The sequence below is a fragment of the Saccopteryx leptura genome, chromosome 1 (genome assembly GCF_036850995.1).
Source record: "Saccopteryx leptura isolate mSacLep1 chromosome 1, mSacLep1_pri_phased_curated, whole genome shotgun sequence".
In the NCBI taxonomy this organism is placed as follows: Eukaryota; Metazoa; Chordata; class Mammalia; order Chiroptera; family Emballonuridae; genus Saccopteryx; species Saccopteryx leptura.
The window spans coordinates 268,741,880-268,769,790 of NC_089503.1; the positions used below are offsets into that span (position 1 = coordinate 268,741,880).

Consider the following 27,911-nt stretch of genomic DNA (forward strand, 5'->3'; position numbering starts at 1 on the left):
TCAAAAAAATAGATACTGAATGTATTAATAAACTGTCAGGACAATTTCCATCCGTCCTTCCTTAACTTAAAAGAATGTATCAGCCTAACCAGGCAGAAGCACAATGGATAGAGCATCAGCCTGGGATGCTCAGGACCTAGGCTTGAGTGTGGGATCACAGACATGACCCCATGGTCACTGGCTTTAGCAAGGGGTCACTGGCTCAGCTGCTCCCCCCCCCCCATCAAGGCACATACGAGAAAGCAATCATTGAACAACTAAGGTGCTGCAACTGTGATTTGATGCTTCTCATCTCTTTCCCTTCCTTTCTGTCTGTCCCTGCCTTTGTCTCTCTCTTAAAAAAAAAAAAAAAAAAAAAAGAGAGAAGAAGATGAAGAAGAATGCGCCACAAACATGATTCCTGGGTGAGTTTGAGACCCAGTGTCTGTTCCCCCCTCTGCTACTTTGTGTACCTATGTGATATACCTATAGTTTGCTGGGTACCCTGGATTTGCCTGTTGATTCTTAGATGATGATGTTGTAGTCCTCAAGGCTCTCACTAATGATGCGGGTAGAAAACATAATTACAAGTCAGAGTGAACCATGCAGTGGTACAGGTTTACACTAGCGGTGTGTGGACACTGATAACAAGAGTGACCTATTGTTCTGGGGGACTTTTTAAAGATATATGAGGAGATGATAGGTGGATAATCTTCATCCACAGTTGAAGATTATGTGCCAGAGGCATAGGGACAGAAAGGTCTGTGGTATGCTGGGGGAGAAGCTAGTGAGGGAGTAAGGGCTGGAGCAGCAAGCTGGTCCTAAGACGGAGGGCTTTGTGTTTCATTGTTGCTCTGTAGTGACAACTTGAGAACTGGCCCTGCCACTTATGAATGACCACAAGTAAAATAATGTAACCTCTGAGCCTTGGTGGGTGAATAGAGGGGTGGAGCTGGCTTGCTGGGGCCACACCTGTTGACTTGGAGGGGTGTCGGAACATTGTATGGAGAGACACACTGAGTGAGGAGGAGACAGGGCCAGGTGAACTGAGATAGCCAGAGGTAGCCATGACTTGGAAATCATTGCTCGTTGGGTGGAAATGTAGGCCTGGTTGTGGTTGGAGCTTGTAAGGACAGAAGCTGGTTTGGCACAGATCAAGGGAAGGGACCCAGAGAGCTGGGTGGAGTGGCCACAAAGTACTGAGACACTGTACTCTTGAGGTTTTGGTTTCTCCCTTGTTGCCAGTTGACCAAGAAGTGGGTCTGCTGGGGGCTGGCTGCTCAGATCCGACTGGGCATCAGGAGGAGCCGGTATGCTGGGGTACAGGGCTACAAAGCAGAAAGTATACTTTTTAAACCTTTGAAATTTTATTTTTTAACTCTTTTGGTGTAGAGTTGAGTTTTGACAAATGCAGAGTCAAGTAACTACCACCATGATCAAGATACTGGAAAGTTCCATCACCTAAACAACAAAAATACAGTTGGCCCTTGAACAATGAGAGGGTCATAGGTGCCAGCCACCCACACAGTCAAATTCTCATGTAACTAAAGTGGGCCCCAACTATGGATCAAAATACTTATTCCCTCAGTGCTCCCCCTGTGTAATCAATTCTTTTTCCTGCTTCCAGCCCCTGGCAAGCCCTGATCTAGGACTTTGGTTTTGCCTTTTCCAGAATGGAATCATGCAGAGTCTAGTTTCTTCCACTCAGATGTTTCTGAGATACCTAAAAGTTTCATGAATTAGTAGTACCTTTTTATTGCTGAGTAGTATTCCACCGTATGGTTTACCATAAGTTATCTGCTAACAGCTTAAAGGACATTTGGGTTCCAGTTTTTGGCAGATATGAATAAAGCTGCTATAAACATTTGTGTATAGGTTTTTATATGAACATGACTTTAATTTCTCTTGTATGAAGATTAGGAATAGGATTGGGTCATAAGGTAAGCATATGTTGAACTGTAAGAAACTGCCAGTCTGTTTTCCAAAGTGGCTGTAACATTTTTACATTTCTACCAGCAGTGTGTGAAAGTTCTGGTTTCTCCATATTCTCACTAGAACTTGATATTATCTGTTTTGTTGTTGTTTGCTTGCTCTGTGTGTGTGTGTGTGTGTGTGTGTGTGTTTTACTAAAGTATAGTTGACATACAATATACACTGTTCACAAAAATTAGGGGATCAGGGAATGTGCTCCAGTACTTTCATCCTTTTGTATAGTGCATTTTCACCAATGAAATAAGAGTTGGTTTTGCATCTCATTTGCATAATTGAACATTTTTTGACTTGTTTGCTTTTCTGATGTTCTTGTTTAATAAAAAAAATCAAATGCTTTTTTTTATCATTACATATTCATTTTGAAATATCCCCTAATTTTTGTGAGCAGTATATTAGTTTCAGGTGTAGCTTGCTTTTGCTTTATTTTGTTTTAGTCCTTATAAACAGGTACTGGTATTTCAATTCTCACTTTAGATGGGAGTGGCATCTCGTATCTCAATGTGGTTTTAGTTTGCATTTTCCTAATAACTAATGATATTGAGCATCTTTTCACGTGTTTATTTGCCATCTGTGTATTTTTTTTGGTGTGGTGTCTGTTCACATCTTTTTTTTTTTTTTTTTTTTTAGAGAGAAAGACAGGGACAGACAGGAAAGGAAAGAGATGAGAGCATCAACTCATAGTTGGTAGCAGCTTAGTAGTTCATTGATCGCTTTCTTATATGTGCCTTGACCAGGAGGCTTCAGCTGAGCCAGTGAACCCTTGCTCAAGCGTGACCTTTGGGCTCAAGCCAGCAACCATCGGGCCATATCTATGATCCCACACTCAAGCCAGCTACCCCGCACTCAAGTTGGTGAGCCTGTGCTCAAACCAGTGACCTTGTGGTTTTGAACATGGGTCCTGAGTGTCCCAGGCTGATGCTCTCTCCACTTTGCCACCACCTAGTCAAGCTCTTTTTATTTTAAGATTTTATATATTGATTTTACAAAGAGAGGGAAGTGAGAAGGGGGGTGGAATGAGAAGTATCAACTTATAATTGCTTCACTTTAGTTGTTCATTGCTTGCTTGCCATAGGTGCCTTGACTGGGCAAGCCCAGAGTTGCAAACCATCAACCTCAGTGTTCCAGGTTGACGCTCTATCCTCTGTGCCACAACAGGCTAGGCTCTTTTTGCCATTTTCTAATTAAGTTTGGAGAGTTTTTAAAAGTATGTTCTGGATACAAATATTTTTGCAGATATATGATTTGCAAATACTGAATTCCAGACTTCGGATTGTAATTTTCCTAATAGTGTCTTTTTGTAGAGCAGAAGTTTTTAACTTTTGATGGTATCCAGTTTATCAGCTTCTTTTAAATGGGTTGGGCTTTTGGTGCTATATCTAAGAAATCTTTGCCTCATCCAATGTCACAAGATTTTTTCCTAGAAATTTTCTATTTTTACATTTTAAAATAGAGGTCAGCACACTTTTTTTGTAAAGAGCCAGATGGTAAATATTTTCAGCTTTGTGGGCCATATGGTCTCTGTCACAACTACTAGATTCCTTTGCAGTAGGGCAAAAGTAGCTACAGACGATACATAAACAAATGAGAGTAGCTGTGTGCAAATAAAACTTTATGTATAAAAATAAGCAGTGGTAGGCCTGACCTGTGTTGGATAAAGAATTAACTTGGAACTCTGAGGTCACTGGTTCGAAACCCTGGGCTTGCTGGTCAAGGCACATATATGGGAGTTGATGCTTCCTGCTCCCCCCCCCCCTTTCTCTATCTCTCCTCTCTAAAATGAAAAAAATAAAATCTAAAAAAAATAAATAGGCATTGGGTCAGATTTGGCCCCCAGGTCGTGGTTGGATCACCACTATTTCAAAAAGTTAACTTTTACCAGGCATAGAAGACATACCACACTTCTTTAGGTAATGAGAATGAAGTAATTATGCATGAAGGCAGGATGAGGGAGAAGGCCGAAGAATAGATGCCTAACTCAGAACAAGGATGAAGAGAGGGAGGGATAAAGAAAAAGAAAGGAAGGAAGAAGAGAAATGTTAGAATCACATTTGAAACAAATTTCAGTGTGCATTTTAATTTCTCAGAGTTTACCCTTGCACTTTGGTTCCGGCCTCAGCAGATGTTTTTGTTTACTTTTGAGCTAATGATCTCAAAGTCTCCTGGCCATAGACAGTTTATTAACAGGTTCATGCAGTTTTTTATGATTAAACCTGTTAATGCTCGTGGTCCTGTGTTTTCTACTTATAGTTGGTATTTATCTAATCATTCTCCGTTAATGTATATTTATAGATTAGATTCAGTGTTTTAGTTTTACCAGCCAGAGGTCCTGTGTTTCTTGCACATGTGCCTTTCTTTCTTTTCTTTTTTCTTTTTCTTTTTCTTTTTCTTTTTCTTTCTTTCTTTCTTTCTCTCTCTCTTTCTTTCTTTCTTTCTTTCTTTCTTTCTTTCTTTCTTTCTTTCTTTCTTTCTTTCTGCAGAGATAGAGAGAGGGACAGACAGGAAGGAAGAGAGATGGGAAGCATAAATTCTTTGTGGTACCTTAATTGTTCATTAATTGCTTTCTCATATGTGCCTTGACGGGGGGGGGGGGGGGGACTACAGAAGACCAAGTAACTCCTTGCTCGAGATGGCAACCTTGGGGTTTCAAACCTGCATCCTCCGTTTCCCAGTCCAACACTCTATCCATTGCACCACTACCTGGTCAGGCTGTGTGTTTATTTCTGTAGAACAGATTCTTTTTTTTTTTTTTTTTTAATTTTTTTTTAATTCATTTTAGAAAGGAGAGAGAGAGGGAGAGAGAGAGAGAGAGGAGAGAGACAGAGAGAAGGGGGGGAGGAGCAGGAAGCATCAACTCCCATATGTGCCTTGACCAGGCAAGCCCAGGGTTTCGAACCGGTGACCTCAGCATTTCCAGGTTGACGCTTTATCCACTGTGCCACCACAGGTCAGGCAGAACAGATTCTTATAGTTCTGAATCGTAGGGGTAGCATTCACATAAAAAGTCTTAGTAGGCACTACCAAGTAAGTTATACTTTCAAAAGGTCACACTTATATCAACAGTGTTTTAGGAGTATTTTCCCCTTGTTTTTTAAAAACAATTTTTTAATTGATTTTAGACAGATAGGAGAGGGCGGAAAGAGAGAAGCATTCATTTGTTGTTTCACTTAGTTGTGCATTCATTGCTTGTTCCTGTATATGCTCTGAGCAGGGAACCCGCAATTTTGTCCTTTCAGAATGACGCTCTGGCTGACTGAGCTAGCTGGCCAGCACTCCTTATCTTTATACTGGATTTAGTCCATATGACAGGCAGAAAGTAGCATCTCTCTTTTTTTTTTTTTTTTTTTTTTTTTTTTTGTATTTTTCTGAAGTGAGAAGCAGGTGTGGGGTGGCAGACAGATTCCCACGTGTGCCCGACCAGAATCCACCTGACATGCCCACCAGGGGGGCGATGCTCTGCCCATCTGGGGCATTGCTCCACTGCAGCCGGACTGAGGCGGTGGTCATGGAGCCTTGGCTGCGGAAAGGGAAGAGAGAAATAGAGAGAAAGGAGAGGAGGAAAGGTGGAGAAGCAGATGGGCGCTTCTTCTATGTGCCTTGGCTGGGAATTGAACCTGGGACTTCCACAAGCCAGGCTGATGCTCTTCCGCTGAGCCAAATGGCCAGGGCCTACCATCTCTTTTTATTTTGCATTTCTTTCATAATTCGTGAACTTGAGCTTCTTTCCATGGTTTCCTAGCCAGTTGAATTACTGGCATCTATTAGTAGCATCGCATAGCCTTTGTTCACTTCTCTGTTAGTGATACGTCTTTTTTTTCGTATTAATTTGTAGATGGTCTGAATGGAGTTTTCTCAACCTTGGCAGTATTGACATTTTGGACTGGATAGTTCATGGTGGTAGGGGCTCAGGGGCTCTCCTGTGGAATGTTTAATAGCATCTCTGTCCTCTACCCACTAGATCAGGGGTCCCCAAACTTTTTACACAGGGGGCCAGTTCACTGTCCCTCAGACCATTGGAGGGCCAGACTATAAAAAAAACTATGAACAAATCCCTATGCACACTGCACATATCTTATTTTAAAGTAAAAAAAAACAAAACAGGAACAAATACAATATTTAAAGTAAAGAACAAGTAAATTTAAATCAATAAACTGACCAGTATTTCAATGGGAACTACGGGCCTGCTTTTGGCTAATGAGATGGTCAATGTCCGGTTCCATATTTGTCACTGCTAGATGTAACAAGTGATGTGACGTGCTTCCGGAGCCGTGGGGCGTGCATCCCACGTCACTGGAAGTAGTACTGTATGTGAGCGATGCCATGCTTTGCGTCTCTCACTGACCACCAATGGAAGAGGTACCCCTTCCGGAAGTGCAGCAGGGCCTGGATAAATGGCCTCAGGGGGCCGCATGTGGCCCGCGGGCCGTAGTTTGGGGACCCCTGCACTAGATGCCAGTCACACACACACACAGTTATGATAACCAGAAATGTCTCCAGACATTTCTGCCCAGTGTCCCCTGGGGGCAGAATCACCCAGGGTGAGAACCACTAATCTAAATAATGTATAGGTGACAGGTACATTTGACCCTTGAACAACACAGGGATTAAGGGTACTGATGTCCTGTGCAGTCAAAAATCCACCTATATCGCCTGACCAGGCGGTGGCGCAGTGGGTAGAGTGTTGGACTGGGATGCGGAGGGCCCAGGTTCAAGACCCCGAGGTCGCCAGCTTGAGCGCGGGCTCATCTGGCTTGAGCAAAAAGAGCTCACCAGCTTGGACCCAGGGTTGCTGGCTCAAGCAAGGGGTTACTCGGTCTGCTGAAGGCCCGCGGTCAAGGCACATATGAGAAAGCAGTCAATGTACAACTAAGGTGTCGCAATGAAAAACTAATGATTGATGCTTCTCATCTCTCTCTATTCCTGTCTATCCCTCTCTCTGACTCTCTCTTTGTCTCTATAAAAAAAAAAAATCCACCTATAAAAATACAGTTGACCCATGAACACAACAAATTTGAACTGCGTAAGTTCGCTAAAGGCATTCCAAAGCCTGTAAGCTTTCAATACTGTGTTAAGGTCAACTCCATTTCTCCCAGTCTGCTGTTTATTTGTTTCTGATGCCTTTTGTCATACAAAAGTTTTTACCCTGTGAAGTCTTAACTTTCCAATCTTTTTTTATGGCTTTTGATATCAGCCTACTTTATAAAGAGCAGGAAACAGAACATTTTCAAATAAGTATAGTGGTACCTCGAGATACGAGCAGACCGACATACGTGTTTTGTTTTTTTTAAGATACGGGCTGCGACTCGGTCCGTATTTTTGTTTGAGATCCAAGTGAAAATCTGAGATATGAGTCGTGATTCAGGAAGCTGCCGCTAGTTGGCGTGTTGGCACACAGGTCCAGTGTTGGCAGCACACTAGCATCTTGTTCTTTCTCATGTGTTACCCGCAAAATCAAGTAGAATCTTGTGCGCTGTACTCGTTCTTGAATCATTTTTGCATATTTTCCCTAACTTTTTTTGTGTGTTATCATGGGGCCGAAGAAAGTGAGTGTAAAGGACAGTGGTGAGGAGAAGAAGAAGAAAATGATGCCGATAGAAGTAAAGCAAGAAATAACAGAAAAACATGAACGTGGTGTACGAGTGATTGAACTGGCAAGGCTGTACAATGGCAATACATCTACAATTTGTACCATCCTTAAACAAAAGGATGCCATAAAAAAGGCAAATCCAGTGAAAGGAACTACAATTGTGTCCCAATTAAGGACAAATATCCATGAAGAAATGGAGAAGCTTCTGCTGGTGTGGGTGAAAGAGAAAGAGCTGGCAGAAGATACAGTGATGGAGACTGTAATGTGCGAAAAGGCACGTATTATTTACGGCAACTTGAAGAAAAAAGAACCATCAACCTCAAAAGAGGCAGCAGAAGATACGTTTAAGTCAAGTCACGACTGGTTTGAAAATTTCAAGAAGAGATCTGGCATCCACTCAGTGAGGCATGGTGAAGCTGCGAGTGCTGATGTTAAGCAGCTGAGGAGTACATCGCACGTTTTGCTGCGCTTATCGCAAAGGAAGGCTACATCCCCCAACAAGTGTTCAACTGTGACAAACAGGATTGTTTTGGAAAAAAATGCCCCGGAAGACTTTCATCACTGCAGAGGAGAAGAAGCTGCCAGGCCATAAACCCATGAAGAACCGTCTGACCCTTGCATTGTGTGCAAATGCTAGTGGTGACTGTAAGGTAAAGCCACTGCTAGTGTATCATTCCGAAAATCCTTGAGCCTTTAAGACTCACAAGATGATTTTTTTTTTTTTTTGTATTTTTCTGAGGTTGGAAACAGGGAGGCAGTCAGATAGACTCCCGCATGCACCCGACCGGGATCCACCCGGCATGCCCACCAGGGGGCGATGCTCTGCCCATTCAGGGCATTGCTCTTTTGCAACCAGAGCCATTCTAGCGCCTGAGGCAGAGGCCATAGAGCCATCCCCAGCACCCGGGCCATCTTTGCTCCAAAGGAGCCTTGGCTGCGGGAGGCGAAGAGAGAGACAGAGAGGAAGGAGAGGGGGAGGGGTGGAGAAGCAGATGGGCGCTTCTCCTGTGTGCCCTGGCCGGGAATCGAACCCGGGACTCCTGCACGCCAGGCCAACGCTCTACTACTGAGCCAACCGGCCAGGGCCTAAGACTCACAAGATTCTTAAAGAAAAACTGTAGGTTATGTGGCACACCAATGCTAGGGCATGGGTTATGCTGCAGTTTTTTATTGAGTGGGTAAATATTGTCTTTGGTCCTGCAGTGAAGAAATATCTGCAAGAAAATAAACTCCCGCCTCACCAGGGGGTGGCGCAGTGGATAGAGCGTCAGACTGGGATGCGGAGGACCCAGGTTCAAGACCCAGAGGTCGCCAGCTTGAGCGCGGGCTCATCTGGTTTGAGCAAAGCTTACCAGCTTGGACCCAAGGTCGCTGACTTGAGCAAGGGGTTACTCGGTCTGCTGTAGCCCCACGGTCAAGGCACATATGAGAAAGCAATCAGTGAACAACTAAGGTGTCGCAACAGCCCCCTGGTGGGCAGAGCGTCGCCCCATGGTGGGCGTGCCGGGTGGATCCTGGTCGGGCGCATGCGGGAGTCTGTCTGACTGTCTCTCCCTGTTTCCAGCTTCAGGAAAAAAAAAAACAAAAAAAAAACTAATGATTGATGCTTCTTATCTCTCTCCCTTCCTGTCTGTCCCTATCTGTTCCTCTCTCTGACTCTCTGTCTCTGTAAAAAAAAAAAAAGAAAAAGAAAATAAACTCCCCATGAAAGCATTACTAATCCTTGACAATGCTCCAGCCCATCCACCTGGTCTTGAAGATGACATTCTTGATGAGTTCAAATTCGTGAAAGTCCTCTACTTCCCACCCAACATGACTTCAATCTTGCAACCTATGGATCAGCAGGTCATTTCCAACTTTAAAAAGCTTTACACAAAGCACTTGTTCCACCGCTTCTTTGAGGTGACTGAGAATACAATTCTAACCCTTTGAGAGTTTTGGAAAGATCACTACAACATCATGATGTGTTTATGCATTGTTGATTTGGCATGGCAAGAGGTTACAAGAAGAACCTTGAACTTGACGTGGAAAAAGTTATGGCCTGATGTTGCAGACAGGGACTTTGAAGGATTTGAACCAGAGACTGAGACCGAGGTAGAAGTGTTGGAGGAGATTGTGTCCCTCGGAAAGTTGATGGGTCTGGAGGTAGATGAGGGTGACGTAAACAAGCTCGTTGAGGAACATGAGGAGAAACTCTCAACTGAGGAGTTGAAGGAGCTAAAGATGGTGCAACATACAGAGCTTCTGCAAGAGATTAGTATTGAGGAGGAGATAGAGTCGGAGGAAGTGATTTCTACAAGTGAAATTAAAGACATGCTGGCAATGTGGGAGAAGCTGTCAAGTTCCATTGAAAAGAAACACCCAGAAAGAGTTTCAACTGGTTGTGCTTCAGCACTTTTTAATGACACTTGTCACATTTCCATAACATTTTAAAAGGCAGGCAAGTGCAAACCTCTTTGGATAGATTTTTATTCAAAAGTCCTGCAAGTGAAAGTGCCGAAAGTGCAGCCAAAAAGGCAGAAACAGGTGATGATTAATTGAAAAATATGTAATGTTAAGTTTAAAGTTAAGAAAGTGCATTTTTTTTTTTACAATTAAGTTTTGTGGTTTCATTTTAAGTAAAGAAAGTGCAGTTTTAGTTTTGTTTAAAGAAAACGGAGTTTTAGTTTACATTTAGTGTTAAGAAAGTGCAGTTTTAGTTTACGTGTTTACAGTGCCTGCATCCCTTCCTCCCTCACTCCTCCACCATTTACCTCCGTTAGCCGCACTCATCTGTCTCCAAGGTAAGAATACAGTACTAAATAACACTTTTTTCTCTTATTTTTATATATTTTGTTATGCATTAGTAAAGTATACATGCATGTTTTTTAATTAAAAACATCTTTTTAAATAATTTAGGACGGTTTGGGGATGTTTCACAGGGCTGGAACAGATTAAATCTATTTCAGTTATTTTAAATGGGAGAAATTTGTTTGATATACGAGTTGACTGACTTATAAGCTCGGTTACAGAATGAATTAAACTCGTATCTCAAGGTGCCACTGTAAAAGAAATGCTGGGAGATTGAACTAATATTGTATGTTGTATATGGTCTGAAGCAAGTTTGAGCCAAAAAAGCCATACCCAGTTCCTCTCTCAGTGATGCTTCAGGGTGGGGAAATCCCCGAGCAGGAGATGTGTTCATATTTTTTTTGTTTTTTAGCAATAAACAAAGATGAGAAGAGTCAACTTGTAGTTACAGCAAGCACTTTAGTTCATTAATTGCTTCTCATATGTACCTTGATGGGGGGCTCCAGCTGAACTAGTGACCCCTTGCCTAAGCTAGTGACCTTGGGCTCAAGCCACTGACCATGGCATCATAACAATGACCCCATGCTCAAGCTGGCGACCCTGTGCTCAGGCTTGTCAGCCTGCACTCACTCAAGTTGGTGATGTTTGGGTCTCGAACCTAGGACCTCAACATCCCAAGTCGATGCTCTGTCCACTGCACCACCATCAGTCAGGCAATGTGGAACCACTGGCAAGTCTTTCTTTTTTTTAATTTTTTTTAGATTTTATTTATGCATTTTTTAGAGAGAGAGGGAAACGGGGAGCTGCAAGAATCAACTCCTATATATGCCTTGATCCGGGCAAGCCCAGGGTTTTGAACCAGCAACCTCAGTGTTCCAGATCAATGCTTTATCCACCACACCACCACGGATAAGGCTGACATGTCTATTTTTAAAGAATGCTCCTGAAAGCATAAAAACAGCTGGACATTTGAGATTGGGAGAAGGGGTGGGCTGCCCCCCAAGACCTCCAGGCTATTGGGCAGCAAGTTCGTTTCTCAGTGATGGTGTGTTTTAGCCCAGGAGTAGGGGCTGAGGGTAAGTGGTTATTGAATGTGTATTTTAGAGGCAAAGACATGGAACAGCTTAGATTAAGCAGCTCACAGCTGGGCTTGTGAGCAAACCCAGTGTGAGTTGTGCTTTCAGAAAGAGTAGTCCTGGCACCCTCAGCTGCACTGATTGGAACTCGACTCCAAAGCTATCACTGTGCTCTGATGTCTGTCACTGAAAGGAGAGACTTCTTCAGGCGGCTAAAGGCTTCCAAAGCCTGCAAGCTCTCAAGACCAACTTTCTCTAACTGCTAGAGAAATCCTAACCTTCCAGCTCACTCTTAATGAGTTTTGGTAGAAAGGGATGCAAAAGACCATTGCCTGCCTGCTGGAGGACAGGCAAGGTGTCGGGCTGGATAGTGCAGGCACCTTGTTATTCAGCTGCATTGATCCATAGTGCATGTGGGGACAAGAGAAAGCAATCAGTACCCATAGACTGCTCCAGAGAGACAGTTCAAACACTTCACAGGAGCTTGAACAACGGTGTTGAAATTGTATGTATGTTTCTTTGAAGCCCTTTTAGTAAATTTTAGTAAGTGGAAATGGTTGAACTTGGACTTGTTTTGTTTTAATAAACTTTATTTTTTAGAGCAGTCAGGTTTACAAAAAAATTGTGAAGTACAGAATGAGTTTTCATACCCCTTCCTCCAACACAAAGTTTCTCCTATTATTGACATCTCACATGAGTGTGGTATTTTGTTATAATTGATAAATGAATATTGATACATATTAGCTGAAGCCTGTAGTTATTTTAGGGCTCACTCTTGGTGTTGTACCTTCCATGGGTTTGGACAAATGTGAAAAGACATGTGTCCACCATGATAGTATCATACAAATAGCTGTACTGCCCTAAAAATACTCTGTGCTCTGCCTGTTCATTTTTCCCTCCCTCTCCCCAGCTCCCAGGAACCACTCATCTTTTCACTGTCTCTATACTTTTGCCTTTTCCACAATGTTTTATAATTGGGATCATATAATACATAGCCTTTCAAGCTGTTCTTTTCCATTTAGCAATATGTATAAAGGTTCCTCCATGTCTCTGTGGCTTCATAGCTCATTTCTTTTTATCCCTTGTGTCAGTATTTGTTTCTCCATTCGTCCACTGAAGGACATCGTGCTTGCTCCCAGTTTGAGGGTAAGTGTATATAAAGCTGCTGTAAACTTCTGTGTGCATGTTTTTGTGCAGACATAGTTGAAGTAGCCTGACCAGGCGGAGGTGCAGTGTATAGAGTGTCTACCTGGGACACTGAGGATCCAGGTTCAAAACCCTGAGGTTGCCAGCTTGAGCAAGGGGTCACTGGCTCAGCTGGAACCCTCGGGTCAAGGCACATATGGGAAAGCAATCAATGAACAACTAAAATGCTACAACCATGAGTTGATGCTTCTCATCTTTCTCCCTTCCTGTCTGTCTGTTCCTCTCTCTCTCTCACTAAAATAATAATAATAATAGTGAGTTGAAGTAATGTTGAAGAGAAAACTAAATGCTAATGTATTCATTCATTTTGTCTCACATTCTGCAATGTGGACATTAGGAATTTACTTGAGTTATTTTTCCTGCAGATTAAAAAAAATATACAATGGCTAATGGTTATGAAGACCACATGGCCGAAGACTGCAGGGATGACATTGGGAGAACAAATTTAATCGTCAACTACCTCCCTCAGAACATGACCCAAGATGAGCTGCGAAGTCTGTTCAGCAGTATTGGTGAAGTTGAATCTGCAAAACTTATCCGGGATAAAGTCGCAGGTAAAGAAACCAAGATTTTTTGTAAAGGGAGTGTTTGTGGCTGTCCTGCTAAACACTGTCTTCTCTTTTTTTTCTTAAATTTTTTTTTTAGTGAGAGGGGAACCAGAGATAGACTCCCACATGCGCCCAGACCAAGATCCACCCAGCAAGCCCACTAGGAGGTGATGCTTTGCCCTCTGGGGCCATTGCTCTGTTGTAACTGGAGCCACTTGAGCACCTGAGGTGGAGGCCATGGAGCCATCCTCAGCGCCCAGGGCCAGCTTGCTCTAATCGAACTTTGGCTGCAGGAAGTAGGGGGAGGGATGGAGAAGTAGATGGGTGCTTCTGCTGAGTGTCCTGACCAGGAATCGAATGCAGGACATCCACATGCCAGGCTGACGCTCTACCACTGAGCCAGCCAGCCAGGGCCTAAGCACTGTATTCTTTACCTGTGACTCTGTAGCATTCCTCAGTGTAGAAGAGCTGCAGCCTTGCAATGATGCTTATCAAGTTTCATTTTTATCTCTAAGTCTCCTTTGCTACCACCTTGGTGTAAGATTGAATGTAGGTTCCCAAAAGAGGAAAAATTCAATGTCAGGCAGAGATCATGTATAAAATAAGATAGTAGGAGGGGAGAAAAAGTGAGACACCAAAAACTGGGTCTGCTTTGAGATCTGGAAGGGACCAAAGGACGGCCTGGCCTGATGTGGGCCCACCTATGGAAGGTACGCTGGCCTGGGCCCTTCCCAGCCTCTCACACATGCTCAGGTCTGTAGCAGAGCACGTGAGTCCCCATGGGTGGCCTTTCATTAGGTTTGGGCCTCCTCGATTGCTGTCACTCCCATCAACTTGAACATCTGAAATATGCTGAACCTGAACTCTGTTGTGGGGGTGGGAGATAGGCAGCAGCTCAATAGGCTGGCTGTGGAGTTGGTTATCAGGCTCAAAGCCCCATTCTCCACTCCCTTGCAGTATGGCCTTTAAGCCTCAGTGTCCCCATTCATATTGTGGGGCGGGGTGGCATCTACTTCCTGATGCTGCCTATACCTCATAAAGGTTTGTGGAAGGCTCAGTACTTGATAAGGCCCTTGTTCTGAGCATGGTTTCAAGGACTCTGAAGAAAAAAGTGGAAAGATCAGGTACTACGATTCTTTTCTCCCCAGGGAGAAACACTGTTTTAGTGAGCCCTCCCCTTCCTCCTTTTTTTCTTCCTCCCACCTCTTCCTTTCTCCTCCCTTATTCCTCCCTGCCTCCCTTCTTCCTCCCTGCCTCCCTTCTCCCTCCTTCCCTCCTCCCCTTCCTCTTCTGCCTTTTCCTCCTCTTCTGCCTTCTCCTTCTCCCCCACCTCTTCCTCTTCTCCCTCCTTTCTCTTCTTTCCCTTCTCCCTCTTCCTCCTCTCCCATCCCCTCCCCTTGCTCTTCCTCATCTCTACTCTGGTGAGCTGAGGAATGGACAGTCCTCCCAGGAGGATTCTGGCTGCCACCTGGCTTGTGGGACTATGATTCCCTACCATGAAACTACTTTAAAACAGTATTTCTATTATGGAAAAATAATATCTTATTCAATTTTGCATTACAGTAGAGTAAGATATTGAATCCCGTGTACCCATTATCAGTTCTCAGTATTTGCTAGAGATGGGATGATGCCCATCTCAGGATTACTCCTGGAGAGGCTGGCTGACCCCATATAGGAAATGGATCATCAGACAGGGGCTTGGAACTCAGAGTCTTTTAAAGGATGCTTCCAATTCTGAGTCTATGATTTTTTTTTTGTTATTGTTTTTGTTTTTGTTTTTTGGGACAGACAGGGAGAGGGACAAACAGGAAGGGAGAGAGATGAGAGCATCAATTCTTTGTTGTGGCACCTTAGTTGTTCGTTGATTGCTTTCTCATATGTGCCTTGACGGGTGGAGGTGGGGAGGTTACAGCAGACTGAGTGACCCCTTGCTCAAACCAGCAATCTTGGGTTCAAGCTGGTGAGCTGTGTGCTCACACCAGATGAGCCCACGCTTAAGCTGGCGACCTCGGGGTTTTGAACCTGGTTCCTCCGCATCCCAGTCCGACATTCTATCCACTGCGCCACTGCCTGGTCAGGCGAGAGTCTTTGATTTAATAAATGTCTTCTAAATATAGGAACTTTAAATAACACACAAAATTGAATACAGTGGGCCCTGGCCAGTTGGCTCAGTGGTAGAGCGTTGGCCTGGCGTGCAGGAGTCCCGGGTTCAATTCCCAGCCAGGGCACACAGGAGAAGCGTCCATCTGCTTCTCCACCCCTCCCCCTCTCCTTCCTCTCTGTCTCTTTCTTCCCCTCCCGCAGCCAGGGCTCCATTGGAGCAGGGTTGGCCTGGGTGCTGAGGATGGCTCTGTGGCCTCTGCCTCAGGCGCTAGAATGGCTCTGGTTGCAACAGAGCAACGCCCCAGATAGGCAGAGCCTCGCCCCCTGGTGGGCGTGCCGGGTGGATCCCGGTTGGGCGCATGCGGGAGTCTGTCTGACTGCCTCCCCGTTTCCAACTTCAGAAGAAGAAAAAAAAATTGAATACAGTGTTAGAATGTTCTAGAAGCCACTATTTCTCTCCTGTTCCAAGAGACCATCCTGAATAAAAAGTATTTGTTCACAGGGGTTTTGAAATTCTCCTGTGCTGCTAACAAGTCTCGCCTTTTTCCATTTATGTTCTGGTGGAAGGGGATTTTCAGCCCCCTTGATATTTCTTAATATTGCAGTTGGATTTTGCAAGTGTTCTCATGGTACCTGACTTCTTTGTCTCTTCACTTGTTGTGGTTTTCAAAGGAATGTGATGTATGGTAATGGGAACACCTAGATTTGGTAGGATTGGCTGGGAAAGTAGAGAACTGGTTTTGAAAAAGCAGTAAAAATGTAATTTCAGAGTTTTCAGTTCAAACATAAACTTTGTCTTATCATTAGACAAGATAAGTGTAGTGTACCAGGAGTCGTGGAGTAGGGGGGCCTGGGCTCACATTTCAGTTCAGTACCTTGCTAGCAGTTCTTAAATTGAATGAATGTAGCTTTATTTAAAACTTACCACATTCTCACCCTTTATCTGCCACCAGTGCGTGACAACTTCACTGGCTGGTCCTGGAACGACGGCCTTTATCCTCTTATTACACTGCTCTGGTGAAACCCTGAATATGGATATGTTACTCCTGGCTAGGCTCAGGCTGCCCACCCCAGAGAGAGACAGGTGCCCTTCAAATCAAATCCCTGACTGAGCTTAGCTTGCAACATGGGCTATTGCCATTCCCCAGAACAACCATTTCAGCGTGTTTTCCCCCTGGGGATTCCCTCATCTCAGCTGATGGCTGCCTCCTACTTTGCAGCCATCTCTGTCTCTGTCCTGGGTCCTGTTTCTTCTCAGCACCCCAGGAACCTCAATCTATGCAAGTACCCATGGTTCTAGGTCTTCCCAAGATTGTCTCATCAGTATTCAGCATGTTTCAATCTCTGCTCTCTCTTAAAAGATCCTAGCTAAGATTCTCCAACTTTGTGTAGCTCAGATTTTCTCAACTTGAGCATTATTCGAGATTTGGGATTGCATAATTCTTTTGTGTGGGGTGGGGAACATCCTTTGCACTGTAGGATGTTGAGTAGTAAGTATCCCTGATCTTTACACACTAGATGCCAGGGGAAATTTTCAAGTTGTGACAACCAAAAATGTCCCCTAGACATTGGCAAGTATTCCCTAGGGTGCAGAACCACTTACAGTTGAAAACCACTGCTCTGTCCTTCTTCTTCTCCTATTTATAGTGCCAGCAAATTGACTGTCTTCTCCTCCTTCTAGAAGCTTCTTTCCTTGGCTTCTGTGAACAAACCACTCTGGTTCTTTCCTGCCCCTGAGGCCTTGCTCTGCCTCTCTTGTGGCCCCTTTCCAGCTGTTAACTTCAGCAGTCCTCAGGGTTACTCCCAGGCTTCTTTCTAAGCCTATAGTATGCACCCACAGCTTAGCTCCCCCCTTTGGTTTGCTGCCTCTCTTTCATCCACAAAGCTCCTCTGATTCAGTGTTTTCCAGACTGACCTTGACTCTCCTGCCAGCCAACTACTTGTATCCCGGTGTCCCCATCTTAATGGATGGCACTGCTTTCCCCTCAGTGGCTCTGGTCAGAAATCTAAGCATGAACTTTGACAGATATCTTTGCTACTTGTCCTTCTGGATGCTTCCATTTCTTTTCTTCCATCTCCCCTGTCTTCATCTAGACCAGACCACATCGTCCTCTGCCTACGTTAGTGTTCTTGCTTCTTAACTGGCCACCCATGCTCCCTCCAGCATGGAGGGTCACTCCCCTGCATTTAAACTCCTCAGTTTACAGGTCCCATTTCCTTTAGGATGCCTTTCCCAGTCCCAACCCAGTCAGTTTTAGATGCTTCTATTCTGGGTTCCCATAGCAACGGGGCAGACCTGCAAAATGGGTTTCCACAGTGCACTGAAGTCAGAACTTTCTTTGTTTTTTTGTTTGTTTTTTCTGAAGCTGGAAACGGGGAGAGATAGCCAGACAGACACCTGCATGCGCCCGACCAGGATCCACCCGGCACGCCCACCATGGGCGATGCTCTGCCCACCAGGGGGCGACGCTTTGCCCCTCCGGGGCGTCGCTCTGCTGCAACCAGAGCCACTCCAGCGCCTGGGGCAGAGGCCAAGGAGCCATCCCCAGCGCCTGGGCCATCCTTGCTCCAATGGAACCCCAGCTGCGGGAGGGGGAGAGAGAGACAGAGAGGAAGGGGGGGTGGAGAAACAAATGGGCGCCTCTCCATGCACCCCGGCCGGGAATCGAACCCACGTCCCCCGCACGCCAGGCCAATGCTCCACCGCTGAGCCAACCGGCCAGGGCCAGAACTTTCTTGTCTGTTAGATCCATATAGTTCTTGGAAGCAGGGACCCTGTTCACCTCTAGTGTTTGTGGAGGTAGCCACAGTCTGTTGAAGGAATGAACAAATGAAAGGGTCTGGGATTGGAGGAGAATGCATGTCAGCATGGATGTTCGTTCACCCAGCAAATATTTATTGAGTACCAACCATGGGCCAGGCTCCAGTGACAAGAGGAATGAGGAACAGGGTGGTGGCTGAGATGCCGAGAATGTTCCATGTGGTGGCCTCAAGATTCAGAGTATTTCTAGCCAGGCAGGCTCCAGCCCTTACATTGGGGATATACATTTGTTGTTGCCTGTTCCACCTACAGTCACTAGCTAGCCTTACTCTGCAGCCCTGCCCTGTTCTTTGTCCTGCTGTCTGGTCCCTCTGCAGATGTCATGTGGCCCACAGGAGACCAGGAATCAGCCTACACCCTCCTGGACTGTCTGTCATACTGGTCACTTGGTCCCTCAGCTTTGGTCAGCTTCTATTTCATTGCTCTGTGCACCACTGCTCAGGATAAAGCTTTTACCCCTGCCTGCAGCTCACAAGTCTCCCAGGGAATTGTCCCCCTCTTGCCAGCCACTGCACCCCAACACACCTGTTCTTGGGCTGGACTGAACTTGTCATCCTCAGACATGCCCTGCTGTTGCACTCTTGTGATTTCCTGAAGACTCTTTCTTCAGCAGGAATGTCCTTCCACACCTAGACAGCCTTACCACTGTTTTTCCTTATAGAAAAATAAGGTCATGTGAGATAAGGAAGAAAATTTTAAATTACCCATAATCCCACAACTGTGTTCCATGTTCTTCCAGGCTTATTTTTTTTACATATTCCTGGTTGTAAGCAGTTGTGTGCTTTTTACAAAAATGTACTTGTATCCCCAAGCTGTGGAAACTTTTCTTCCTGTAGCTGAACAATTTTGTGTCATCAAACATTGCTATCTCCTAATCATAATGGTTATGTAGCATTCTACTGTATGGAGGTTCTGAGTTTACCAAAGGTTACTATAACTTTTTCTATATTCAGTCAGCCTCACTGAGATAAATATCCTGGCACAAATCTTTGCTCACTGGTTGTTTCCATAGAAAGTCTTTCCAGAAGCGAACCAACAGATGTGAGAGTGTATATATTCATCCCCCCTTATCTGTGGTTTTGCTTTCTGTGGTTTCAGTTACCTGTGATCAACCACTGTCAAAAAATATTAAATGGAGAATTCTGGAAATAGTTTATAAGTTCCAAATTGCACATTGTTCTGAGTAGCATGATGAAATCTCTCATCATCCTGCTTTCTCCTGCCCGAAATGTGACTCATCCCTTTGTCCAGCGTCTCCACGATATAGGGGTGCTCTCTTCCCGTTAGTCATTTAGGAGCCTCTCAGTTATCAGATTGACTGTTGTAGTATTGCAGTGCTTGTGTTAATGTGGTCCTTGTATTACTTCATAATGGCTCCAAAGCACAAGAGCAGTAATTCTGGCAGCTCAGACATGCCTAAGAGAAGCCATAAGTGCTTCCCTTAACCCTTGAGTAGTGAATTTTTTTCATGCTCGCTGACCCCTGGGAGTGAATTTTTTTTTCCAAAAAATCAAATTAGTTCCAGTTTCAGTTTTATTAACTTAAAATCATGTTGTCTGATAGCCAATTTATGGAAACAAGAACATACATTTGCCATTTTTTATAGTTGCCCTATACATTTTTAAAATAAATCGGTTGTACTCTGGATTGTCAGGAGGCATGAGGACATAAGTGAAAGGAGTGCATATGTAAGAAGAAATGTAGCATATGTAGGATTCAGTGCTATGTGGGGTTTCCATTATCCATGGGGGTGTTGGAGTGCATACATTGAGGTAAGGGGGGGACAATTGTACTTTTGAAAAGCCCTGGACCCATATTGCCTACTTGATTTCCAGGGGTGCCCAGTTCACATTTCTTCCCTCCACTGGCCCTTCCATCCCTGGGTGGGGCACTGTTTCTCAACTTTGCCAGCCTAAGTGAAAGATGACATTTAACCCTGGTGGTGATATGCATTTCTAGGAAAATGTATCTGTTTTCACATACTTAATGGCTGTTTGTACACTTTCATAAAATATCCTTCGTGTCCTTTGCCCACTTTTTTTTCTATTGCTGGCATTTGTTGTTTCTTGTTTATTGTCTGATTAGTTCACTCATCCTCCCCTTCCCCAAGACCCAGTCTCTCTGTCTCAGTGAAGTCTTCCCTTGAGCCCCAATGGACCTTTAAAGGAAGAACTTGAGTGCTCTCACCTGCTCATGTTGCAGGAAAGGCCTCACCCACAGGGCACTCACCTGCCTTGGCCGTGCACCCAGGTCAGTGTGAGGGATTGAAACAGTATATTGGCTGCTCTGGTCTGCAGACAGAAGATGAAATGCTGTGCAATTGTCTTTTGGTTTTCAACCTTTGCCCAAAGAGAGAGGAAATGTGTTTGGAAATGGAGGAACACTGGATGAGGGTTGCCCAAGAGGGCAGGCAGGCTTGCTGTTCTCCAGGCAGTGGCTCTTGGAGAACTGGATCCTGACCAACAGTAGCACCTACTGGCAAGGCAGGGTGGGAGAGGCACAGACCTTACCCTAGCCTCGGGTCCACCCAGATCCACTGAATCAGCCAGGCCAGGTGTTTGCACATCTGACATTTAACCTTCCTGGAGGGAAGGCAGTGCTAGGGCTGGGGCAAATAGAACCAGGGTTGAGAGGCACTGGGCCTGTGACCAGACTGTGACAGTGACAGCACTTTTCCTACTGTGTGGAAAGTGAGAGCTGAGGGAGTGCCGGCCTCTGGGATATCCCTTGACCTCAGACCCAGGGGTTTATTTATGCTTTATTTCTGTTTCTTTCCCTCATCTTCCTCTTCTCCCCTCTGCATTATATCTCCCCACCAGGGGCTTTGGTAGCTCCCAGTCCTATGTCCAGGAAGGCCCTGCCCTCCTCACGCACTAGCAGTCTGTGCGGGATCCTTGTCCTGCCAGAGCTCTGCCTCTGAGCGCAACTGCTCCCCTGCCAAACCTCAGACTTCTTTCATCTGGGGCGTCTTCCATCCCCACAAAGGGGGAAGGTACAGCAACTGACCTTCCTTCATGGCATTGAGTTCTAGGAGGTCCACTGCCTCCATGGGGCAGTAGAATCATCTTTAAGGAGTTGAGAAGTATAGAGTCCCATTCCTGCCTGCCATCCTGGGTCCCCAGGATCTAGAGTAGCTACACCATTACCTGCATGGCTTGTGGACTCGGTTGGAGAAACAGTAACTTGGAGAGGCTGCTTTGCAAAGTGAGTGCCTTCCCCCAGACACCTGGGTCTCCTCTCTATAACCTTGGGAAACATGCTCTCTGGGGTTCCCCAAGTGCACTTCCAGCATCAGCTCTCAACCTGGGCACATTAGAATCCTGGGGAGCTTTCAAAACTACTGAAGCCACCCCCACTCCTGCTCCACTTCACCCCCACTCCAATTTCATTACTCTGAGATGTGGCCTGGGAAATGGTCAGTTTTTAGAAGCTTCCTTGGTGATTCTAATGGGCAGCCAAAGACAAGTGATTGGTTTATGTTGAAGGAAAGGGTAGAGATGGGTGCTCAGCACTGTTAAGCACGGTAGCCTCATCAATTGAGTGAAAACCAGGTGCTCCCCTTTGTTCCTTCTCTCCCTTCCCTCATGCTGCACACAGGTGCCTACCATACAGGATAGAAAGATTAAGAGGACAGAGCCAGCCCTGGGGTAGGGGTATGCAGAGACCCCTCCCCACCTGGCTCAGAGGGCTTAGCCCAGCCCAGGAGTGCTGGCAGGGGAGCTGCTTTCTGGTACTGGAGGCCCTCCTGGAGCTCCCTTCTGCATCAACCCATCTTCAGGCCTTCTTTGTGGGTTTTCCACTGCCCCCTCCTTGGTACACACCACTCTAATTTCACACCTACTCAAGCTCACAGACTCTCCACAGGTCTTGACGCACTGCGTCTGCTCTCCACACAGCAGCCACCTCTAGCCATTCCCCCCTTTCCTAGAACACACCCATTGTCTCCACCTTAGAGCCTTGGCACTTGCTCTTCTGTCTGGAATGCTCGCCCTTACCCATCCTGATGTATTGCTTCAGATATCACCTCCTCAAAAGAAGGTCCTGGCTGTCCTGTCTGCTGAGGGCCCATCCTGGCAGCCTCTCACTATAGAAAGATTCTCCTCATAGCACCTGTGTGGTGGCTTTGTTTAGTCCTTTTTTTTTTTTTAATTTTTTTGACAGAGACAGAGTCAGAGAGAGGGATAGACAGGGACAGAGAGAGATGAGAAGCATCAATCATTAGTTTTTCATTGCGCATTGCAACACCTTAGTTGTTCATTGATTGCTCTCTCATACGTGCCTTGACCGCGGGCCTTCAGCAGACCAAGTAACCCCTTGCTGGAGCCAGCGACCTTGGGTTCAAGCTGGTGGGCTTTTCCTCAAACCCGATGAGCCCGCGCTCAAGCTGGAGACCTCGGGGTCTTGAACCCGGGTCCTCTGCATCCCAGTCCGACGCTCTATCCACTGCGCCACCGCCTGGTCAGGCTGTTTAGTCCTTTCTTGCTGTTTGTTGTACAACTTGCCCAGTGGGGTGTGAGTTTCGCTAAGCTACAAGCTTCCTTCTTTATGATCAGCCCCCCGCCCCCAGCCAGCCTGGCCTGAGTTCTGATGCATACTAGGTGTTTAGTTAATATGAATGGACTCATTGAGGAGAACTGAAGTGGGGGTAGTACCGGGGAAGGGAGACAGTGCCATCTGAGGGTATGTGACTTCCTAGGTGACATTGGCAGATGCAGTCACAGGTGGTCAGAGAAATCAGCCGGGAATACTGATGGAGACAAGGACCAAAGGCAGAGTCTTGGAGACCAACTGATAAGGATAAAGGATGGACTGACTGCTGGTGGCGCAGTGGATAGAGCATCAGCCTGGGACTCTGAAGTCCCAGGATCGAAACCCCAAGGACACTGGCTTAAGCGCAGGCTCATTCGGCTTGAGCACAAGATCATCAACATGGTCCCAAACTCTCTGGCTTGAGCAGGGGGTCACTGGCTTGGCTGGAGCCCACAGGTCCAGACACCTATGAGAAGCAATCAGTGAACAACTAAAGTGATGCAACTATAAGTTGATGCTTCTCATATCTCTTCCCTCCTTTCTCTCTCTCTCCCTCTCCATCTCGCTCTAAAAAATGAGGGGTAGTCCACAGGACAAACCAGAAGAGAGATAGCTAGGGAGAAAGAAAGCCAGACACTGTTGCCACAGCGTGAAGGTGGCACCTCAAACTGAAAGTTCATGGAACTGTGCATGGAGCAGTGCCCAAGGGTCATGGATGGCCTTGATGCAGATAGTGCTAGCAGTCAGCAGTGACCACCCTGGGGAGCCAGCCAGGGCTGTTGGACACTGGGGTGGGGCAAGGTCCATATTTATTTATTTTAATAGAGAGAGAGAGAGAGAAACAGATAGGGACAGACAGGAAGGGAGAGAGATGAGAAGCATCAATTCTTCATTGTGGCACCTTAGTTAATTGATTGTGTTCTCATATGTGCCTTTGGGGGGGGGTGCTACAGCAGAGCAAATGACCCCTTGCTCAAGCCAGCGACCCTGTGCTCAAGCTGGTGACCTCGGGGTTTCAAACCTGGGTCCTCCATGTCCCAGTCCAATGCTCTGTCCACTGCACCACAGCCTGGTCAGGCAAGGGCCATATTTATATGCTGAGAGGAGCCAGCTGCAAGACAGGAACAGGGCCTGGGTGAGTTGTCATTGGTGTCTGGTTCCTCTAGCAGTGCTTAGGCCACCTGGGCACTGGCAGGGAAGAAGGCAGTTGATCCAGGGGGGGGATTGGCCTTGTGGGAAGAACAGAAAAACAAGGAGGCCCATGTGCATGGGGTGCTGATCAAAAGGAGGCAGAGGAACCTGTCTAGGTCCGGGCCAGATAAGAAGGGCTCCTTGGCCTGGCCACGGGGAGAAACAAAGTGGGGTTTAAGAGCAGGCGTTTGAGGGTAAAAATCCCAGGCAAGCTGGACTTTGGTTGGGAATTCATATCACAGACCTTTGTATTCTCAGCTCTCACATTTGTGGTCTGGACTGTTTGCAAGGACCCTAAGTCCTGTACTGGAGCCAATTGTAGTTTTCTGAGCTATGAGTATGACTCTCCTCGTGGATGGGCCTGGGCCCCACAGCCCTGCTCTCTTGAGTTGCTCACTGTCCAGGGCTCCAGAGCCAAGTCTTTGAGACCCATGGCATATGTTAAAATATGGGTCTAGAGGGTCAGGTTTTGTTTTTGTTTCTTTTAAAAAAGAAAGAGGCCATGCAAATAATTTATATAGCTACTCTGCCCTGAAAGAGAGCGAAATTCCACAAGGCGCTCCATAAATGTGGGTTGCACAGTGACTTCTTTCCAAAGCCTACAGTGGGGGTGGGGGTTGACCTTACGATAGAGAAGAAACCTGCCAAACTTCCTGCCTCTGCCAGGTTCAAAGTTACCATCTGTGTTAGTCATGTTGACAGTATGAACCCCTAGTATGATGTCAAGAGAAGGGCATTGCACTTGGTAGTCTTCCTCCCAAAACCCATCATGCCAACCTAACCATGAGAAAAATCTGATGAATCCGTACTGAGAGGGACTCTACAACATGCCAGCCCTCTTTGAAACTGTTAAGGTCATCACAAGCAAGGAAGGTCTGAGAAATTGTCGCAGTCTAAGGAGACATGATAACCAGATGTTACATGGGGTCCTGAATGGCATCCTGGGATAGAAAAGAACATTAGGGGAAAACCTACAGCAATAGAAATCAAATTTGGACAGCAGTTAGTAATTTATCGTTGCTGGTTCATTACTTGTAACATGTCTTCCCTCCATTGTAGTATAAGATGTTACTAATGGGAAACTCGATGTAGGTTATATGGGAACTCTGTATTATCTCTAGCTTTTCTTTAAATCTAAAAATAAAAGTTTTAAGTGTCAAAACTGAGTTAGACTGCCCACTGGGTTCCTCTGAGGCTGCAGCTGAGCTGGCACAGCTGCAGTGAGGATCTCCACTTCCATGTGGCTCATGGTGTGGTTGTATTTTCTTATCTGCTCATTATAACTCTCTGCCAATTTGATGAAGAGATGCATCAAAGCTCAGTGATGGTGGGCCTTGGTCTTACAGCTCTGTTTCTGCCCAGGGTACTGCCCTGCGTTTAGTGGGTGCCCTCAAACGTGGCGTGTATGTGGGTCAGATGTGGGCAGATGTGGGTTCTCTTCTCTGCGCCTCCTCCTCCTTGTCCCCTGCAGTGAAGGTATCAGGCTCCTTCCACCTCTAAACCCCAGCCTTTGCTCCTCTCTGGCCTCTTGGGAATCCACAGCCCCTTACCTGCTATCTGAGTCCCTTGTGGGTATCCAGCTGGTGGTCATTCCCTTTTCTAAAAGTTTCACAAAGGAGCCTGACCAGGCGGTGGCGTAGTGGATAGAGCGTCGGACTGGGATGCAGAAGACCCAGGTTCGAGACCCCGAGGTCGCCAGCTTGAGCATGGGCTCATCTGATTTGAGCAAAAATTCACCAGCTTGGACCCCAGGTCGCTGGCTCAAGCAAGGGGTTACTCGGTCTGCTGAAGGCCCATGGTCAAGGCACATATGAGAAAGCAATCAATGAACAAGTAAGGTGTCGCAACGCGCAACGAAAAACTGATTGATGCTTCTCATCTCTCCGTTCCTGTCTGTCTGTCCCTGTCTCTCCCTCACTCTGACTCTCTCTGTCTCTGTAAAAAAAAAATAAAAAAAAAAAATAAAATAAAAGTTTCACAAAGGAGTCGGGGACGTGCTACCTGTAACCTTGGATTTTTTGGAGGAAGAGTTCAGGTTTTTGCATCTCATGATTCCCCCAGCCTTAAGCTGATAATGCTATTACAGTGGAGTCCACTGCTGACAGGGACCCTACAAGCTCAGCGAGGGCTGTGAAGGAAGTGCTGGTGCTGCCCGAGGGGGTTGAAACTTCTCTCCTTGTGCCCACCAGTGGGTCACAGGGAAGTCAGAGGAACCGATGCTGGATACCACCAGGTCCCAGCAAGCTTTCCCCACTCTGGGGTTGAAATGGTAGAGTGGTGCCTATCTACCTATCTGCCACTTGTAATCATCCTCCTCCCCTTCTCAGACTCCGGCCCTCTCAGAATCCCACAGAGTGGCCATCACCAGTGAGACCGATCATTGTCATTGCTTTGGTGATGGGTTCCCCAGGATGCAGTCAGTTGCACTTTTAAGTTGTTTCCTTTTAAATAACTTTTTTACCTGACTGGTGATGGCGCAATGGATAGAGTGTTGACCTAGCACTCCGAGGTCCCAGGTTTGAAACCCCTGAGGTCACCAGCTTGAGCGTAGGGTCACTGGCTTGAGCAAAAGGTCACTGGCTCAGCTTGGGCCTCCCAGTCAAGGCATATGTGAGAAACAATCAATGAACAACCAAAGTGAGGTAAATACAAGTTGATGCTTAACTTTCTCTCTCTAAAAAAATAACTTTTCTTTATATACAAAAGTAACATTCTTTGCAGAAAATGTACAAATAAATAAATAAGTCATTAATATAGATTGTAACCATCAGTCTGTAACTTCACTTCCTGCAGGCCCTGGCTCTTAATGTTTCTGTTTTCTGTGGGGAGGTTTTATTTGTTTTTTGTTTTGTTTTGCTTTTTAGGTGAGAGGAGGGGCGATAGTGAGGCAGACTCCCGCATATGCCTAGACCAGGATCTAACCTGCAACCCTACCTGAGCCAATGTCAAGTACCAAGCTATTTTTTTTAGATGGTTGTCATGCTCCAACTGAGCCATCCTCAGTGCCCTGGGCCACGCCTGAACTAATCAAGCCACTGACTGTGGGAGAAGAGAGAGAGAGAAGGGGGAAGCAGGGGAGAGGTAGAGAGAAGCAGATGGTTGCTTCTCCTGTGTGCCCTGACCGGGAGTCAAACCCAGAACATCCATACACCAGGCCAACACTATCCAATGAGCCACCGGCCAGGGCCTCTATGTTTTTTCTTTGTCTTTTCTCTGACCTTGTTCTTTTGAGCCCAGCCTGACAGGAGGGCATAGCCCTGTTCATCTTCTCGGTTTCTCTCAATCTCTCTCAATTGGTTTACCAGTGTGTACATGTTCTCCCACAGGACACAGCTTGGGCTATGGTTTTGTGAACTACGTGACTGCAAAGGACGCAGAAAGAGCAATAAACACACTGAACGGCCTGAGGCTCCAGTCTAAAACCATTAAGGTAAAGAATGCTAAGCACCACATCATTTATTACTTTCCTGGGCTGACGTTTGTGCCAAGCCCTACTTACCTCACTGTCGCTGTCCAGGGTATCATTAGCACCTCAAAAACCTGTTGCTTTCAGGGTGTTGGGAGAGCATTCTGCTTGCTCACAATTGCAGCATTGCATGTCAGATGTGTGTTGAGTGGTGACTGTCCCAGGCCTCATGCTGTGGCTCATGGCTTCCTCAGCACCCCCAGTAAAAGGAGGGTCCCCATGAAGGGCACGCACACAGGAGCAGCCTCCTCCCCAGTCCAGGCCTCCCCTGCCTGTCTCCTGTTGGCTGTAAAACTCTGTTCCTTTGCCGCCCCCTGCCCTGCCCTGTCCTGCCCTACCTGCTCCTTGCTGACTGCAGTGGTGCAGTACTGTTGCCCTTCCTACCTCGTCACAGCCACTTCATTCAGCAGTCACTCAGCACACGTTTACTGAGCACCTGCTGTGTTCCAGACAGTGAACAAATGAGACAGATTCTGTGTCCATGGAGCCGGGATGGGGTGTGGGGTGTGTGTTTCTGTGTGTGAGTGTTCTTGATACATAAAGCCACACTCCTGCCCTTCCTGCAGGCCTAAGCATTGTGGTCCTGTTGTCTATGCCCTCATGCTGCCCAGTGACACTAAGAGAT

At 46.1% G+C, this 27,911-nt stretch overlaps 1 protein-coding gene across 2 annotated transcripts in view; it reads left to right on the forward strand.

The window, feature by feature from the left end:
* The window catches only part of ELAVL1 (ELAV like RNA binding protein 1), a 50,679-nt gene that overhangs the window by 6,823 nt on the left and 15,945 nt on the right, over nucleotides 1-27,911 (forward strand). For both annotated transcript variants that reach the window (XM_066352407.1, XM_066352417.1), the window contains exons 2-3: nucleotides 12,993-13,181; nucleotides 27,147-27,250. In XM_066352407.1, the coding sequence (XP_066208504.1) occupies nucleotides 13,010-13,181; nucleotides 27,147-27,250 (276 nt within the window). In that variant the 5' untranslated portion in view covers nucleotides 12,993-13,009. The remainder of the gene's footprint in view (nucleotides 1-12,992; nucleotides 13,182-27,146; nucleotides 27,251-27,911) is intronic.